The 19484-nt window shown below is 44.4% G+C and overlaps 1 protein-coding gene across 2 annotated transcripts; it reads left to right on the top strand.

Annotated features, from left to right (window-relative positions):
* The first annotated feature begins 666 nt into the window (after positions 1-666).
* On the top strand, positions 667-3432 carry LOC109457029 (antileukoproteinase). Of its 2 annotated transcripts, XM_088789481.1 has the most exons (4): positions 667-754; positions 1657-1818; positions 2250-2399; positions 3228-3432. In XM_088789481.1, the coding sequence occupies exons 1-3, from the start codon at positions 670-672 to the stop codon at positions 2396-2398; spliced, it is 396 nt and encodes a 131-aa protein (XP_088645607.1). In that variant the 5' UTR covers positions 667-669; the 3' UTR covers position 2399; positions 3228-3432. The 2 variants fall into 2 exon arrangements, with proteins under 2 accessions (XP_088645607.1, XP_019605187.3); XM_019749628.3 differs by having other exon boundaries at positions 2250-3432.
* The last annotated feature ends 16052 nt before the right edge of the window (positions 3433-19484 follow it).

The following is a 19484-nucleotide window of genomic DNA, read 5'->3' as shown; positions in this document are numbered from 1 at the left end:
TCCTTTCCCCTTCTTCAAATCCTTCTTGGGAACCTAGTCAGTTGTTATTATCCCCACTTCACAGCTGGGAAGACTTAGGCCCAAAGAGATTTTCATTGCTGTCCCCACTTCACCTGTTACTCAACAAGGATTCTTTGAGAAACCCCTTTGTGACCCACAGAGTGCCTGGAACTACAGGTATTATATCAAAACAAGCCAGGAGAAAGTGAGTGAATGTGTCAGCTGATGCTTATGGAAGGGAGGGACTCTGGGGAGTGTGGGAAAGTCAAGGCTCATTGAAGGGCCACACCTCACTGATTGTTCCAGGTTTCTAAGAAGCTCCCTTATATCCCTCCGTTCTGCCCTTTGATCTCCCTTTTTCCCCTCCCCCTCTCACTCCAAAGGCAGGTGGTTCAGGGTTCTCTAAAGTGTTTGTGAATGGCTCCTGGCCATTCTGGTGACACATCCCCCTCCAAGTTCTATATTTTCCTTCCTAGGGCCCAGGTTCTTGCCTAGAGCAGAAAAGAGCCACCAACACTCTACACGGCAAGGTCACTGTCTTTGCCTGAGTTTCCTGCTTATGAAATAGCAGCTGGGAGGGCCAAGACCATTCTGGTTGGGCCACACCCACAGGGAGAGGTATAAGAGCAAAGGCAGGCCCTGGCCACCTCTGCCCTACCTGCTCTCACTATGAAGCCCAGCAGCCTGGTCACCTTTGTGGTGCTCCTCGCCCCCGGAATCCTGATGTTGAGGTCTGTGGAAGGGGCTAGCAAAGGTGAGTCAGACTCAGGCCATCCAGGTTCTCGGCATGGCCTCTTTTAGCCCAGGTGCTGACCTGGAAGCCATATTTCCAGTGGTCCAGCCCATGGCCCCTAATTTCAAGCATCTCTCTGAAGACTTCAACCAAGAGAGTTTCTGAGCTCCCAGAAACCCACCTTTCACCAAATGGACCTGTTGACCCCAGTACTTGTCTTACTGTTTCTTTCTCTACGGCACCTTCTCTACTATTTGGTCGTTTTCTATGTCGCATTCTTTTCGTCTCCATCTGTGTAATTTTTCAACTTGTTCTCTTTTCCTCTTACTAGCTCTTTTTTGATGGTCACTTTCTCTTTCTCTATTTACTTATCAGCTGATCTGCTCTCTTTCTTTCAATCTCTGATGAGTTGTCTCCTGCTATCACTGCCCCTCTCTGCGTCCCTCCCAGCCAGGATGTATCTCTCCCTCTACCTGGGCCAGGAACCCCTAACCATGAGCTCTATGCAGCTGGGTCCTGGAACTGGCTGACACCGGCTTGCAATAGCTGACTGGTACATTTTCAAGACTTTTGTGGGCTAGTTGACATCACATTGGTAGCTTGAAATCAATTGTGAGGGGAGTATTTACACCATGGAAATTGGCGAACGCTACAAAATCTCCCTCTTAAAACATTTACCAGCACACCACCATCTGTATCTTCTTCCCTGGGCCATTGACAGGCTCTTGGTTGAGTGCTTGGCTGAGCTTGCCACTGCCCTACACCTGCCTTAAAACTGGAATCCTAACTGCTCCTTCCATTCTTTTGGGGTCAGCCACCTGGGTTAGGTTTTCTCTCCCCTCCTGAGAAGCTGGTTCCTTGTCCAGGATTGTGGTCATGATTCAGAATCAAATCTTTCTCCTTCCTTTGTTCTTACCCTTCAGAAAAACCTAAATATGGAGCCTGCCCCTTCATACAACCGGCGATGTGCCTTGTCTATGAAGTCCCTCAGTGCGAAAGTGACTGGCAGTGTCCAGAGAAGAAGAAATGTTGTCCTCACATTTGTGGCATCAAATGCTTGGATCCTGTAGAACCATCAAAGCCAGGTGAGGAAGTAGAGTCCTGGAAAGGGGGACCAGGGAAATTTGAACGTGAGGACACGCATCTTGGAGAAGTTGAGGGGGCTTCTCTGAACTAGGCTGGATAATGGGGCAGAATCAGGCCTCGTCCATTCCCAGCTCAGCATTCGCAGGTTTTCAGTTGGTCAGTAGGTAAGCCAGTAGCCATTGGCCAGTCCGTGAGTCAACTCATTGACTGCAGTCAGTCAGTCAATGAGTCAATCTGTCCGTCAGACATTTACAACACTGTTGGGAGCCTCCTCAGTGGGAAGGAGGCTTCTTCAAGACATGCACTTGACTCTGTTTGGGTACTGAGGTAGGGCAAGACCTGATTTCCATGCATGGGATAGAGACGGGGATGGGAGCTTGGATGGTGTCTAGGGGATCAAGCCTCTGAATAGTGCCTTTCTTCTCACCAGTTGAGGTCAAGCCTCAGAATTGTCCAGTAGTCACTGGCCAGTGTAAGATGCTCAACCCCAAAGACGACTGCCTGGATGACAGCCACTGCCTGAAGGGTTTCAAGTGCTGCAAGGGGATGTGTGGGAATTCATGTGTCAAGCCAGTGTGAGGTAAGGAGAAGATCTGGCAAGTTCACATTCCCCCGTCCTAATACAGCCTCAAACTCCTTGTGGCCTTCCATGTAAAGGGGGATGCTTAGCGTCTCCCTGAAGCCCGCACCACCAAGCAGATCCTCTGCCCTTCAACAATATTCAGCCCCTATTCTCTAAACAAGAAGTCTCCAGGGTCACTTGTGACTGGTAGTGCTGGGTCGTGGGAGGGAAGGATTCTTGGAATGAACCAGGAGGAAGGAGCCATGTCACAAGGCTGCACGAGTTCTATCTTTTAATATCATCTCTTCCTCTGACTAACTGTATAACTATGACCAACTGACTGTATCTTCCACAACTTTAGTTTCCTCATCTGTAAAACGGACACAATTATATTCGGTTGGTGCAAAAGTAATTGCAGTTTTTGCAATTAAAAAGCGCAATTACTTTTGCACCAACCTAATATCCACTGAGATACTAACTGTAAAAGTACTTTTTAAGATTGCAGTCCTATGTGCATTGAGTATTGCTGTGGTTGTGGCCTCATTTGGTTGGGTTATCTGGACCCACAGGAAACCCTAGTATGATGCATAGATTTGGAGGCCCAATGCCCTGATTTTACCAGAGGGAAGACTAAAGCAGAGAGTCAGTGAAAAGCCTGAATTTGTTCTGGATTCCTAGATGAAAGACCAGTACTGTTTCAACTATTCCAGCACCATGCTCTCTTGTACTCTCTTTATCCCAAGGGACTTAGGGCGTGGTCAGAAGGGGAAAGATGTAAGGGGCACTTGTATTGTTCCTGTGCTGAGGCTCTGCTTTATTTTCTTTCCACAAATTTATTTTTATCAGTTCAAAACATTATGGTTTCCTGGTATCTGCGGTCTGGGGATTCCTGCCCCACCCCCACCCCTGAAGCCTAGAGAAAATGAGAGTACCTTGATGAAGATGTAGCTTTGTAACCAATACTTCCTTGCGGTCTATGTTTTGACCTGTTTTATCTATGTATGCCCAGCATCCAACATGAGGCGTGGCACACAAAAGGAAATGTCTGTTGATTAATGAACAAATAAATGTACAAAGTTTTCTCTACATTTCTGTCTTCCTTGACTCATTGAGTTTGGTCTACGGTGTGATGGGTGAGATGAAGAACGAAACATCTGCATGCACAGGGTTTCTCCCACGACCTGTGAAGTAGAAAGAAGAGAGAGTTTGGAGTCAAGCAGATATGGGTTTAAATCCTGTATCTGTAGATTACTGGCTCTATAATGTTTGGCAAGTGATCTTGTCCCACTGAGCTTCCGTGTTGTCAACTATAAGATGGGAATGATAGCAGCAATGCCAATTCCGTTGTGATGAGAACTAGAGGTGATAACACGGGAAATGAATAGCCCAGGGATGGTCATACAGTAGGCACTCAATAAGTGCTAGACTTATGTCGGGTAAAAAGGCTTTTTTAAGTGAGGCACAAAAAAATTAAGAAAATGGCCGAAAATTGGACTACATCAACATAGAAAATTATAAACACAAAAGAGTTAAAAGATAAATCATAGCTTTGAAGTAAATATTTGGGATAATTAAACCAGACAAAGAAACAGAATGAAAAACATGTGAAGGATTCCTACAAATCAGGAAGAAAATCAAGCTCTTAGAAAAAAAGGGAAATGAATAGCTAAGCAATCAAACAAGAGGTATTATTACAATAGATGGTTAACATCACATAGAAGAGCTTCAACTTCACTAGTTCTCAGGAATAGCCAATGAAAACAACCAGAAACACCATTTTCCATCCATCAGAATGGTAGGAATTAAAAGTCTATAATATATGGCCGGCCTGGTGGCTCAGGTGGTTGGAGCTCCGTGCTCCTAATGCCAAAGGCTGCCGGTTCGATTCCCACATGGGCCGGTGGGCTCTCAACCACAAGGTTGCCAGTTCGACTCATCGACTCATCGACTCCTCGACCCCCACAAGGGATGGTGGGCTCCACCCCCTGCAACTAAGATTGAACACGGCACCTTGAGCTGAGCTGTCACTGAGCTTCCGGATGGCTCAGTTGGTTGGAGCACGTCCTCTCAACCATAAGGTTGCCGGTTCGATTCCCACAAGGGATGGTGGGCTGTGCCCCCTGCAACTAAAAACAGCAACTGAACCTGGAGTTGAACTGCGCCCTCCATAACTAAGATTGAAAGGACAACAACTTGACTTAGAAAAAGTCCCAGAAGTACACACTGTTCCCCAATAAAGTCCTATTCCCCTTCCCCAATAAAATCTTTTAAAAAAAAGAAGTCTATAATATAAACTCTCAGAGACTCTAAAAGTGTTCTGATGGGCATATAATTGGGACAGCCACTTAGAAGAATGATTGTTTATGCCTAATAAAACTGAAAATGCACATAAGCTATCATTTAGGAATTTTCCTTCCAGAAATATAGGCAACACTAAACATTTGCCAATGAGAGCCTAATACACATATTAGGATTTTATTACAAGATTGTTCCAAAGAATCAGAAACCGAAACCAACCTAAATGGCACTCATTTGTGAAACGGTTAAATTTTCATACCTTGATATGCTGTAGAAAAATTAAAATAAATTTGCATGAGTCCACATGGAGACATATCACAAAAACAGCTTGTTGGGGAAATCATATCACTGATATAAAGATTAGTATGCAGTAGTTGTATATATTTAAGAATCACACAAAATGGCAAGTTGTTTATGAGTATACACCAAAGGATACACACCAAATGTGAGATGATGTCTTCCTGTAGAGAAAAAGGATTGAAAATGGGACTGGTTGAGCTGGCCCGGTGGCTCAGGCAGTTGGAGCTAAGAAAGCATAAATCTGGAATGTAGAGAAAAAGAATAAACAGGGTTTGAAGCAGAGAAGAGAGACTCTACAGCAAGAGAGAGATAGACCTAAAGATAACTAACCCTAGTGTCCACCAATATTCACAGTCTTCGCTTTTTCCTGGGCACACAGCTAGATTGAATTTTCCATCTTCGTTTCCAGTTGAGTATAGCTATACGACTGAGTTCTGGTCAATGAAGTGAGTGGGACTAATGTGTTCCAATTCTGGACCAAGGACTTGGAAGGCGGTGTAGCTGGAAGGAGCCTGGGATCCTGAGTTTCTTTATGGATCACAGCCTCTCCTCCCCACTTGCCTGGGACTATGACATGAGCAAGAAATAAATTCTTGTTGTGTTAAGCCACCACTATTTGGAATTTGTTTATGACATGAATAATACAGTCCTGATCTCTGTTTGGAGTCCAGTTTCAGTCCACTGTATGGCTTCATTTCATTTCCTGTCCTTGAGTTCTATGTGATGCCTCATTTCATCATGGATCCCACATGGAAGTGTTTGTCTCTAGTCCATGTTTGGGTGGGGATGGAGGTGGGAAATGAAAGGAGAAGAACCAGAAACCTCACTACAAGAATACCACGTATGAATAGATTGTTTTCACTCTCCAGGTCCACTAATGTTAAGCAATTTTCTCTTGCATATGCTTTCAGTGTTGGGTGGAGGAGGGTGAATTCAATCTTCAGTGTCTGTTGATTCTGTGTGATGGATCGGTGATGGCTGAGAAGAGGGGAAGGAGAAACCCATCTTTTTTGGCAGGAGTAAGAGTGTTTTTTGTCTTCCACTCTAGCTCAAGCTTACTCTCAGCTTATCTAAAATCAAATATTTGAAACACAAGGTTAATTTTTCCCTGAAAGACTCCCAAGTTCTATATGAAGGAGTATGGTTTTATTCCATGGGTCCCTTAATACTGTGCTAAGAGAGCGTCTGCCCCTCCAATACTCTGAATATATTTTAAAACTGTCTTACGGCCACTGCCGTGTGCTGTGCTCAAATCACTTCTTTCTAGTCTGACTCTTTTCAAAGAGGTTCTCCTTTCAGAGAAGTTAGCTTGAGGGGGTATCTCTGTCTTCCAACCAAAACAAACCTTGACTCAAGGTACAGGAAACATGGATATTGAGAAATCACCTGGCCACGTTTGAATAACCGAGGTTGATTCCTAATTCTGCTGCTGACTCAGTCTGTGACGTTGGACAAGTTCTTTGACTCCTCATTTGTATAATGAATGGATGATCCAGCTGCCCTTTAAAGTCGCACTTTGTTCTGCTTTTATACAAACTAATGAGTCACAGAAGCACTTTGAGGGAAAGCCCCGGTAGGATGAGCCACCCCGTCGAGTTCTATGAACTCCCTGTAATTCTAGGTTCTCCTCAGCCTTTTGGCCCCACCCCAGCCCATCTTCTGTAGCTTCCAGGGCACCTACTTACCCGGCTATTGTGACTTATGGCTGTCCCAATTAGCTGCAACTAGAATGTCAAAGGTAGTCTGTCCTGTAACACCCTCTTAATGTACAGATGGGGAACTGAGGCCCCAAGAGAAGAATTGCCCAAGATCATTCAGTAAGTCAGTGGTGGAGCTAAGTACCCTTTATCTCCAAGCCCCACGCTCTTTCGCTTTCTTTTCAAGCTTATTTTGTTCAGATTATAGAGTGGGTGCCGTGATGTGCTGTCCAGATCCCCCTTTAGGGCTGAGGTACTCATGCCTTCAGGTGCCGGGAGCGTTGGCTACTGACACTCACAGCTCAGTCCCTCCCTGGGCTGCTTCATCCAAGGTTACGCCTCGTTCCCAGGCCAATCTGTATCCACTGACTAGTTGATGTAGGGGTTCAAAGGCCTAGCTCCCTTGTTCAGTTAGGGACACTGAAGGTCCCTCCTCACTCCCGCGCTCCCCCTGAAGTTGGCTGAGACTTTGTTGCAACTGCATCACAACTCCATTTCTCCCTCTTTCCAGCCATGCTTCTTTTGCCTTTCACATGTGTTGCTCCTCAGACTACTCCCCAGAAAACCTCTGCACATAAGCATCTGCCTCTGAGACTGTTTCCCAGGGAACCTCTCCTAAGGATGATTAGAATAAGTCATCATTACCCAAAAATTCATTAAAACTGAAAACTACTCTGTGAAAGGCAAGGTCAAGAGAATAAGACAAGCCACAGAGTGAGAGAAACTATTTGCAAAAGACACATCTGATAAAGGACTGTTGTCCAAAATTTACAATCACAACTCAACAGAAAGAAAACAAACCACCCGGGTTGAAAAAAAAAAAAAGGTCCAAAGACTTTAACAGAGACCTCAGCAAAGAAGATGTACCGCAGGTGAAAAGATGCTCCCCATCACATGTCATCAGGGAAATGCAAATAAAAAGATCAGTGAGATACCACTACACACCTATGAGAGTGGCCAAAATCCTGCAGCAAAGGCTAAACAAGATGTGGAGCAACAGGAACCCTCATTATTTCCTGGTGGGAATACAAACGGGTACAACCACTTGGGAAGATAATATGGCAGTTTCTTACAAAGCTAAACATGCTCCTACTCTACAATTCAGCAGTTACACTCCTGTGTATTTACCCAATGGAGTTGAAAACTTACAGCCACACAAAAAACTGCACACAGATATGTATAGCAACTTTATTCATAATTACCAAAACTTGGAAGGAACCAAGACGTCCTTCAGCAGGTGAATGAATAAATAAATGATGGTACATCCAGACAATGGAATATTCACCACTCTGGTGGGGGGTGTTGCTAGTGGGGTCAACTATTCATGTGTGGGGGTGAGGGATACATGAGAAATCTCTGTATTTTCCTCTTAATTTTGCTGTGAACCTAACTCTGCTCTTTAAAAAAAAAAAAAAAAGAGTCTTAAAAAAAGAATTGGGGAATCCAGTGTTATTTCTGGACTCTAAATATTTTTTAATTCATTGGTAAGAGCTTAATTTTTTTTGAGTGATCATTGTCAAAAATTAGATAAGTAGCAATCAACAGAAAAAACCCTGCCATTGCCTTTTCAGCATGTGTTCTATGTATAACCCAGGCGTTTATCTCCTTCCAGGGCTCAGGCTCCTTCCCCTGCAAGGTGACATGGGGGCTGCCCCTGGCAACGCATTTCCCTGAGTCTGGGGAATAACCCTTGTTGGAGGAGAGAGAAGGGTGCAGCAGGGTGGTCTAGTGAGGTCTTTGGCATTCCAAGGTTCCCAGAATAATCCAGAGTGGGCATTGACATAACAGAATTCGTCCTTTTGAATGCTGCATCTGCTGTGACTTGCAGACAATCATCTTTATTTTTCCGAATGTCCAGTGAGCATCAGTTGGATCGGGTGATAGTCAGGCAGACTTATTCCTATGACACACAGGCCCTGCAGGATAAACAGTTGTCAGCTAATGCATAGCCTAAATCTGCTCAGAGAAAGAGAAACATTTTCTTAAACTGCCCATAATTTGCAAAGCTCCCCACAAAGGACCTAGTGTTGATGCTATTTCACAAAGTATGCCTTTTGTTCCTTTCAAATTGTGACTCTTGCAATCTATGGGGAATAAGAAACAGTTTATACAGAAAACAAGGCAAGGCTTTAATAGGACTAGCTTCCAGGAAAGTCATTTTCCTCCTCCCCCCTCCCTGTCTGGAGGAAGGTGTGGTTTGCTCTTTCTCGTTCAAGGCGTTTTTCCCTTCACTGTGACTATGCTGTACATATAATTTCATATCCTCTTTTCTGGTTTATGTTGTAACACAATCTCCCAATGTTATACAAACTTCATAAATATCTAGGTCTTTATGAGAGCAGGGGCCGTGTTTGTCGGCTCTGTCAACCTTCTATAGGGCATGCACTTGGCATGGAGAGGTTGCCCAGGAAACATTGTTTAGCTGAACTCAGCTAATGGCCATATTGTTGCTCACTTCAGGGTTATGTCACCATTTCTGTAACTCCACTGGACAAACCAGGTGCTCCCAGTTCTTGGTTCCTATTGTAAAGTCGGTGTATATGTAAATCCTTCCATGTGAATCATTTTTGCTTTATTTCAGGTTCTCCTGCTCAGATAGATGCTCAGATGAAGTGAAATGGACTGGGTTAAAGAGTTTGCGTATTTTTAAGGCTTTCAACACAAATCAACCTCACTCTCTGCTTCACCCGAGGCCTTTACTAAAAATCAAATGAAGCAGAGGATATAAATAATCGCGTTAAGAACTTACAGGGTGCCTGGCTATACAGTCAGCCCTCAGGAAATGCTTCCCCCTTTGAACAAGAGACACATCTCCTTCACGTACAGAGACACACACAAATGTGCCTATAAACACCCAGATTTGGAATGCAGACACGCCTGTCTGCTTAGTCCTGACCCTTTCACCTCCATAGAGTGCACGCTGTCCTGGCTCCCTCACACAGGGGTGCCAAGCTTGTTAAACTTTGACGTGCACAAGAAGCATAGACTGCAGATTCTGACTCAGTAGGTCTTGGATGGGGTCAGAGAGGCCATATTTCTCAAGCTCTCGGCTCTGCCAATGCTGCTTGTCTGTGGCCCACACCCTGAGTAACAGGCAGGTAGGCCACAAAGACACAACAGGCACATAGAAACACATGCCGGGATCAGTAAAACCCTCACACGCATTCTCATTTTCTCAGAAATGCACTGGGAAATAGCAGTCAGCCCTCCAACGGCAAGGATCCATGCTCCACGGGAAACCTGTAAGCACCTGCCCCAAACTGCCGAAAGGCCATGCTCTGCGAGTTTTCTTGAAACATCCACTGCTTCTTGCGAGGAGACAAGGGGAAAGATAAAACAATGGCCAGTGTTTTGGGCAGTGCAAGGGTGGGGTGGGACGGAGAAGGACAGGATAATCTGGGCAGTCTTTCCCTGAAATAAGTGCTGCTCCCTGAAATGGGGCTTGGATTCCTCCTCTTTGGAACCTGGCAGCCTTCACGTTCCCACTACCAAGCCTGAAATAGCAGCAACCTCCCTCCTCCGCCCAGCTCCTGTGTGGCCTGAGGGTCAGAAAAGCAGAGCGCGTCAGGGAGAAGAGCGCTTTGGAGGGGCCGCTCTGGCTCTGCTCCCACTCTTCATGTCCTGTGAAAATGTGGGCAAGGCCCTTCCTTTTTCTGAGCCCCAGTCTCTCTGTCTTTGCACTTGGAGTGGAACACAACATCATTTCCAATGTCTTCTTAACGTCCTCTCTGCCATCTGCAACTCAGACATCTCGCTGGCACTTCTGCATTTTGCTCAGTTTATATCCCAGATGTCATGTCATCCAGTCACTGTGATGTACAGATAGGGAAACTGGGCCCCTTAAAGGAGAAAGCACTGGTCCCCATATTTTGGGACTTCTGCCTCTCCTGTCAGTAGACGTTGCAGCCGCCAGCCAGGAATTCCCCTAAAGTGAATTTATCTAATAAAGGAGCCAGCTACAAACTGTGTTTAAGACACTTAGGCTAGTCCCCCATGAGAGAGTATTTGCAGCCACTCGAGAGAATGTTTGCTTTTTCTTTGGGTGTGCATGTGTGCCCACTTTTGAGATTGTCTTCGAGATTTTTTTGACCAGTTTTTCTCTTTGTCAGATGTAAGTTCATATTTCTAATATAAATATTTTTATTTCCAATGTACAGACATTGATATGTAATTTGCCTCTATGTTCATTTGCATATCTTTTAACCTATCAGATATAACACAGGAAGAAAAGCATCTAAAACATAAATATGCAGTTTAATAAATTATGATAAAGCAAATCCCATGTCAGATCGAGATTTTAAAAATGTTTTCAGTGACTTAGAAGCCCCTGTATGCCTTTTCCCAGCCATAAGCCCCTCCCTCAACCAAAGGGAACCAGTAAGCTGATTTTTGTGATAAGCACTTCCTTGCTTTTAGTTATAGTTTGATTACATAAGCGTCATCCCCCAAAGCTATACTTTCATTCTGCTGCTTTTGAACTTCATATAAATGTTAACAGTCTGTATGCTTTCAATCACCATCATAGTCTGAAGTTGTGTGTAGCTGTTTATTTACCTTTACATGCAATCTGTGAATATACCATACTTTTTCTTTCGTTCTGATTCTGATGGACAACTGGGCTGTTTCCAGACTTTGGCTATTTTGAATGATGCTGCTATGATCATTTCTGCTCATTGTCTTGTATACACATGAATACCTTTATACTTGGGGTTTGCTATACCATAGATGATGTGTTTTCTCAACTTGATTACATCATGACCGACAGTTTTCCAAAGAATTGTCCCAGTTGACTTTCCCACTGGCAGTGGATGACAGTTCCAATTGCTCCTCAGCCTTGTGAAAAACAATGCAGTGCTGTCAAACGTTTCCATGTTTGCCAATTTGGTGGATATGCAGTCATGTCTCATTTTGGGTTCTAATTTGCATTTCTCTGCTTAGTAATGAGGTTGTGTACCTCTAAGGTGATTATTGGGCATTTGCATTTCTTTTTTTGTGAGGAGCCTGTTCATATATTTGGTGCATTTTTCTACCAGGTTAACTATTCTTTACTTATCTAGTTATAGTTCTTTTTTTATATACAGAGGGTGCCAAAAACAAATGTATACATATCTCAAGAAAGGAAAAAACTGTATTAAAATTGTAGTACTCGATATATACCGATAACAAAAGATGAATACAAGTTATGTGTATACATTTTTTTTGGTACCCCAGTATATTCAGGATGTGAGCCCTGTGGTGGTGACATGCATGGCAAATAGCTTCTCCCACCGATGGTTGGCCTTTTCATGTTCTTAACAGTACCTTTTTTTAAACAGAAATTTTAAATTTAGTGTAGTCAAATTTACCACTCCTTTTCTTCATAGTATTTTTGTGTTCTCTTTAAATAATGTCTCTCTACACTAAAGTCATGAAAACATTGTCCTACATTATAGTCTAAAATCTTTATGGTTTTGCCTTTTATATTAAGTCTACAACCCAGCTGGAATTGGCTTTGCATATAATGAGAGACAGTGATCAAATTTCTTTTATTTCTTCTTTTTTAAACTATGGAATTTGTCCCAGGGCCATTTATCGAAAAGACTCCCTTTTCCCTGCTGGTTTGCAAAACAACCTGTGTCATAAATCAAATTCCCATATATGTAGGGGACTGTTTGGGGGCTCTTTATTCTATGCTATTTGTGCTAGTTTTCCATTTATTACCTGTCAGCTGCAAATCCATCCTTCATCGCTGGCCTGTAATGTGGGAACATTCTCCCTTGCCAGACAGCGCAATGTTAATGTTTTGTCAATAGTGAAAAAGAAAAAGGATCTTCTCATCCTGGTTTTGGTGTGCTTTCTTTTTTCTTGCTGCAGCACTGGTGTATGATACTGCCAGCGGTGCTCACCCAGCAGGCGGGTTTGTTGGAACCCCCCACCCCCACCCCCTCCACCCACCCAGGCAGCTCCAAGAAGAGTTCCAAGGACCACCAGCAGGCTTCCTAAGTGTAAGTCCTGCATGCTCCCCAACTGCGTCCTGGTGACTTCCTGGAAACGGCTTCCCAGTTAGTTCAACAGCACCCCCAGCAGGCAGCTTCCCAGAGTGTTTCTCCAGCACCCAAGCTTAGCCTCTGCCCAGCTCGGGACTGTGGACCAGCTCGGGTTTGGGACACCCCAACGGCTTCTCTGCCAACAAATGGGCTGCCGCCATACACTCTCCAATGAGTCTGAATCCTGACCTTTCTCAGGGAATACACATGCTTTCCCACATGTGTCCCTGGAGCACTTGAAGTCACACAAGCACTGGCTGTTTGACTCACAGTAATCGGCGGGGGCGGGGTGGGGGGGAGGGCAGTATCAAGCATCAGACCTTGCTCACAGACCGCTGGACACTCCCCAGGATTCTGATCTGGTGAGAGCAGAGCCATAGGTCTGAGGTCTTGTACCTTCCACACCACATCCCCGCTTCTTGGACGCAGCCCCTGCCCCAGCCTGAGCGGGAAGAATCATCTCCTCCCCATCTCCATGACCACCACCTCCTTCCTGAGACCTGTGTATGCCTTGTGGGTAAGATCTGGCTCTTGTCTAACATGAGGGTCTCAGTGAATGCAGGTGACCAGTTGTCCAGTGCTGACAGGATGGGTGGCTGCCACCTGTCTGGTTATCTGAATGACTATTACCTGAAAAACTGACCACCTGACAGACTAGCTGCTTCACCAGCCAGATGGTGGCTTCTTCCTGTCCCAGGCAAGACTGTGAGGTCAACTATCAGAGAAGAAATAGAAGGAGTTGGCCTGGAAGATGTCGTCAGGCTGATAAGAAGGCTGTCTCTGGTGTTGATCTGAACCCCGAACATCATGGGGGCCCCATTAGCCTTGTGGGTGGAAAGGGGGACAAGAGGTCAAGTGCAAAGATGCTATTTAAATCTGGAACTGAAACTAGAGACGTGGACTTCTCCGCTGAGACCTCAGGTAAGGCACCCCTAATTCTCATATTCTGGGACTCTCTACTGATTGCAAAAGGTAATTTCCTTCTCAAAAGTTCAGGTAACATATCACTCAACCAACAGTATTTATTTCCCCCAAATATTTGCACCATTATATCCCCAGTGCCTATCCTGTGCCGGAACATGAAAAGTGCTCACCAAAGAGGAAAACCAGCTCACCAGTCACTGTAATCAACACTCAGTGAGAGTGTGTCAAAACATGGCTGCCATAGATTAAACCTAATCTATGTGCTACCCAGTCCGCATAGATTGCCTCTAACTATCAAGAGAGTGACGTCTCTAACCGCAAAGCCCAAGCTCTTCCTCAAGACCATGTGACTTCTCGATGCTTGAAATTTCCCCATTCATTCCTCAAAGTGAAGGTTTGTGGAAATTTAAATAGACATGAGAGAGCCATGCGTTATCAAGCGGTGAATACTTCCTGTGAACTCAGTTTTTAAAGTATTCTCCACCTAGACAGTCAACTGTCGACTGATCCCTCTATGCAGAAGTCTCTTAATGGTGTAAATTTTGGTAGGGAAAGAAAAGAAAATTAGCATGCACTGGATAGATAGCGCCGATAAGCCAGATGCTTTCAGTCCTCGCTGGAGCGCTCAGTAGGGTCAATAAGAGAGCTGAAGAATCTGACTTCTACCCCAGGTAACATCACTGGCAGGTCAATTAGCTTGGTTTAGGTTCAGGATTTTGGTTCTCCCTTATACTGCCCAGAGGGCAATTTGATTCCTCTCACACGAGGATGAGAGTGGGAGAATCTGCCCCACTTCTCACTTTCTGTTTCTTTCTATCTTCCTGGATGCCACACTCAAGAGCGTATCTGGAATTTTCCACATATTTGCTTGTTAAAGAGTGAAAGGGAGAAATATCACAGCTACAGTTCTTATCTGCAATTGATGATAGAAAGCCAACTCCTTTCTCGTCAGAAAAGAGCCGTGTGATCAATTAATAATGTCTGCCCCGGCCACCACAGGAACATGATGATGCTGGATGGTCATTTCTGTCCTTCACACAATTGGTTCGAAATCCTTAATTCATAGACTGTTAGGATTCAAAGGATGTCAGAGGTCATCTAGGCCAGGGGTCAGCAGACTATAGCCAGCCCCTGGGCCAAATCTAGATAGCTGTCTCTTTTGCTAAGTGCAATGTTATTTGAACACAACCACACATGTATTCATTTAAGCGTTGTCTATGGCCACGTTCCTACCACAATAATCGAGACCCAATCTTCAGTTTGCAGCAAGAGACAAGCCCAAAGTTGCATAAGGAGTTAATTACACAGCACCAGACGGAGCTTTCCTAAAACTGGGTACTCCCCTGCGGATTCCCAGAACCTGTTTGGTTGTGGACACGCCCCTCTCCTAACCCGATCTTAACAAGAGATTGCTTCACAAAGCCTACTTCACATACCCTCTATTACCTTCTATTAAATGCTATAGATTCATTCATTCATTCATTCAGTTCATTCACACCAAAATTATTTCATGAATTCTTACTGCATGCCAGGCTACAAGGAAGAAGACACATGGAGTCAGTACCATGTGGTCATCAAAAACCTAAACTCGAGGAGGGGAAAGGGGGTCAAACATATGGTGACAGAAGGAGACTGGACTTTGGGTGAGCAGCAGACACTGCAGTATACAGATAATGTATTAGAGAATTGTACACTTGAAGCTTATTGTGGGGACAGGGCCCCAGAGAGCAGTTTCCAGGCTCTTGGCTTCACGTGGAAAGGTGCTGGCTCGGGTAGTAGATGGCCATCAGCTGTGACTAGTTGGCCATCAGCTGTAACCGGTTAGCCATTAGCCACTGATATAACTGCCGTGGCTACATTGGTTAGTTGGTTGGTTGGCAGAGAAGCAGATGGCAGGTTGCAGATCGTGTGGCTCCTGCTTCCTGTGTCTCCAACCCAGGCTCCAGCGAGAATATAGTGGTATGACACCCCCATCTATGGCTCCGTGGGTGTTCCTTTTTGGCCTCACCATATCCTGCGTTCTTGTGTGGGGAGCGGGAGCAGAGACCCCGCGTAAAACCCCGCATGACACTCGTATAATGTTATTAACCAATGTCATCCCACCAAATTTAATTTGTTAGAAAAAGAACCTCAATTCAGAGTCAGAGCTACCGAGGTTGGAAGGAAATCACTGGCACAGTGTGTGGCCCACTCAGTCTGGTGAACTATTGTTCTTATTACGGTCGGGGTAACTGTACCTTAGGCACACAGGGAGCCGTCAGGCTCAGTCCTCTCACTGCAGCCTCAGTCCTTGGGTCTGGGCCCCTCACTCTCTGACCCATTAAATGCTTCCTACGGTATGTGGGGGTCCTGGCAAATATGTTTTGCGGGGCCTCTGTCCATAGAAACAATTGGACTAAAAAATATATCACAAAGTTCATGGGCCCATGTGAGGCACAGTGATTTATCCGTGAAGATTTGAAATAATGGTAGAGAAGAGATGCCAGCGTCTTTACTTACTGTCCAACCAGAGCGTGTGAAGACTCTTCTTCATATCCAGGCAGCATTTCTTCCTCGACAGGTCCAGAAACCAGATTTCCATGTTCTTTAGTGTCAGATGTGACTGGTTTTGGATCTCCCAGCACAAAAAGATAACAGCCCTGTTATTACTCAGTGTGCCATAGCTCGATAGTGTGTGTATTACAACAAGATAGACCTTTGTGATGGTTAATGTTATGTGTCAATCAGGTTAGGCTCTGATACCCTGTTGTTTGGCCACAGACCAATCTGGATGTTACTGGGAAGGGATTCTTTAGATGTGATTAAACATTTAAATCAGTAGATGTCAAGTCAAGCAGATTACCCTTCAGAATGTGAGTGAGCCTTGTGTCATCAGTTGAAAGCCTTAAGAGCAAAGACAGAGGTTTCCTGAAAAAGAAGTATTCCTTAAGACGGAAACCTAGAAACGCTGCCAGACTTTCCAGCCCACTGCTTTGCAGAATTCACGTGCAATACTGCAACATTAGCTGAATTCCCAGCCTGCCTTATGGATTTGTATCTGCCAAGCCCGAAGATCGCCTGAGCCAATTCCTTACAATAAATCTCTCTCTCCCTCTGTCTGTCTATCTATCTATCTATCTATCTATCTATCTATCTATCTATCTATCTATTATCTATCTCTTATGTATATTGGTTCTGTTTCTCAGAGAACGCTGACCCCTAAAACCTCTTCCCTCTGCAGTTTCCAATACGATCTATTTAATGCCATCGTTCTTCCTGAGGCTTTAAGTTCCTGTCCTCATGAGCCTTATATAAAATTAGGAGATCATATTTTCCTGAGATATTCTAGTGAGGGAGTTTCTATTCTTTCCAGGTGGCGGTGGGAATCAGGTGGTGGGAAGGAAACCAGGCCATGCTTCAGCACTGGGGACCTGTTGTGTTTTCTTCCCACCCTCAAGGTTCTACGGGATGGATGGAAACTCAGCATGGAAACAATATCAGCGTGGGGTGGAGAGAGACAAGTTGTAATCCTGGCTCCAGTTGACTCCCTGCATCAACAACCTTTTCTGGGCCTCCGTCTCTCCACGCACAGTGGTCCCATCAGTGGTTCTCACTGGCAGTGGCAAAGCCATGGGGGACTTTGGGAAACTTACATAGGTGGTTTTGGAGTTTGACATGACTGCAAAGGCCCACTGGCATCTAGTGTATGAGAGCCAAGGACACCAGACATCATACATTGCACTGAAAATCCTTCACACCTAGCAAGTGTCAACAACCTTGCGCAACTCAAAATGTGCCACTGGTGTGACTCATGCTACTATGAACATTCGTGTACAAATGTTTGCTTGAATACCTGTTTTCAGTTCTTCGGGGTATACACCTGGGAGTAGCATCGCTGAGTCACACCATCATTCTATGTTTAACTTTTTAAGGAAGGACTGAACTGTTTTCCACAGTGGTGGTCTATCCACACAATGGAATATTATTGAGCCATAAACAGAAATGGAGTAGGCATGCTACAATGTAGATGAATCTAGAAAACATCATGCTAAGAGAAAGAAGCCAGATACAAAAGGTCATCTATTATACGAATCCTTTTATGTGAAATACCCAGAATAGTTAAATCTATAGAGACAAAAGGCAGACTAGTAGCTCTCTGGGGTTTGGGGATAAAGGGGAATGGGGGTGACTGCTTAACAGGTAAAGGTTTCTGTTTGTAGGGATGAAAACATCTTGGAACAAGATAGAGGTGATGGCTGCACAACACTGTGAATGCACTAAATACCACTGAATTGTACCCTTTAAAATGTTAATGGTTAAATGGTTAAATTTATGTTATATGGATCTCACTTTCATTTTTAATTTTTTTTTAATGTTCTGATGGACATTTTGAAGGTGAAAAACATGTTTATCTGAGCCTAGTACCAAACTCATTTTACATATATACAGAAAGTATTCTTTTCCCAGTTATAACCACTGTTTTCTTTTCTCTTTTTCTTTTTTTTTTTTCAGGACTGAAACTAGATGTAAATCCAGGGAAGCTTAGCTTTGGTTCAAAACTTTATCAAGAGCTGCTGACTATTTTACAACATGATAGCCCCATGAGGAACACTTGTCACGATCTGCATTTGTATACATCACACTGACATACAATACAAGCTCTTGGCAACTTCATTACATCATCACAGACCTTATCAGTGGGAGCAGAGTGGGGAGGGGAACCTCAGGTTAGGACATTCCGGACCTCCCCTGATCTTACCAGATGTCAAGGCAACACATGACATGGAGTCTTAATTTGAGGTCTGCATCACAACTCCTTGTGCAAAAGTGAACATAGAAATGCTTGCAGGGGCAGCCGGATGGCTCAGTTGGTTAGAGCATGAGCTCTGAACAACAAGGTTGCTGGTTCAATTCCCGCATGGGATGGTGGGCTGCACCGCCTGCAACTAAAGACTGAAAACCACAACTGGACGTGGAGCTGAGTTCTGCGCCTTCCACAACTAGATTGAAGGACAATGACTTGGAGCTGATGGGCCCTGGAGAAACACACTGTTCCCCAATATTCCCCACTAAAATAAATAAATAAATAAATGAATGAATGAATGAATGAATGAATGAAATGCCAGGCAGATACCCCCCCACACACAAAAGGGTAAACAGGCAGGTGATCTCTTATCCATGCCCCAGGGTACCACATGTTGGGTACTATAAGTGGTTTGTGTTGTGTGAGATCAGCCACCTCTGAATCATTCACAGTGGGATTACATGCTGTCCCACACACACTCTTGCAGCACTGAAAGTTGTCTTCGCAGTGGCCTTTCTTCTCAAAGTTGTTTGGGGGATTGGAGCGTCTGGATACTTCCAGGCCTTAACCACAACAGGAAAGACAAAGGCCACGGGTCAAGCCCATCTCTAGACTTCAATCCCACCACTCCTGCAGGTGCAACAGGGTCCAGGGATTGCCTTCAGGAATAAGCCATCCTATTGGCCAGTGTTGGACTTTCCCTGCCCGTACAACTGTAATTTTAGTCAATCTCTGGTCTATTAGCTTCGACTCAGTGCCATGAATTTATAACTGAAGCCAAGTATCTTATTGTGTAGACATTAGTTCATTCGTTCTGTTCCACACTTGATGTATGCGTTCAATCTGGACACTCACATTCCTCGCTTCTGGAAAATCCTCTCCCTTTACTTCTTTGAATATCTCTTCTGACTTTCTTTTCTCTTATTCTAAAACTGGAGCTGTATGTATGTCACACCCTCTTATTTTGTTCATATCCATTTGTTCTTGATTCATATCTACCTGTTTTTATTTCATAACCTCTTCTCCTTTTATGAATATTATTCCTTTTATCCTCTCAAGGGGCTTAAAATTCTTA

The sequence above is a fragment of the Rhinolophus sinicus genome, chromosome 13 (assembly GCF_057876585.1).
Source record: "Rhinolophus sinicus isolate RSI-liver-muscle chromosome 13, RSI-T2T, whole genome shotgun sequence".
Classification (NCBI taxonomy): domain Eukaryota; kingdom Metazoa; phylum Chordata; class Mammalia; order Chiroptera; family Rhinolophidae; genus Rhinolophus; species Rhinolophus sinicus.
This window is presented reverse-complemented; position numbering and strand designations above follow the sequence as displayed.

Coding starts and splice junctions, on each gene's coding strand:
- LOC109457029 (XM_088789481.1), top strand. CDS start 670: ATGAAGCCCAGCAGCCTGGTCACCTTTGTGGTGCTCCTCGCCCCCGGA. Junction 755..1,656: donor TGTGGAAGGGGCTAGCAAAG/GTGAGTCAGACT, acceptor CTTACCCTTCAG/AAAAACCTAAATATGGAGCC. Junction 1,819..2,249: donor TGTAGAACCATCAAAGCCAG/GTGAGGAAGTAG, acceptor TCTTCTCACCAG/TTGAGGTCAAGCCTCAGAAT.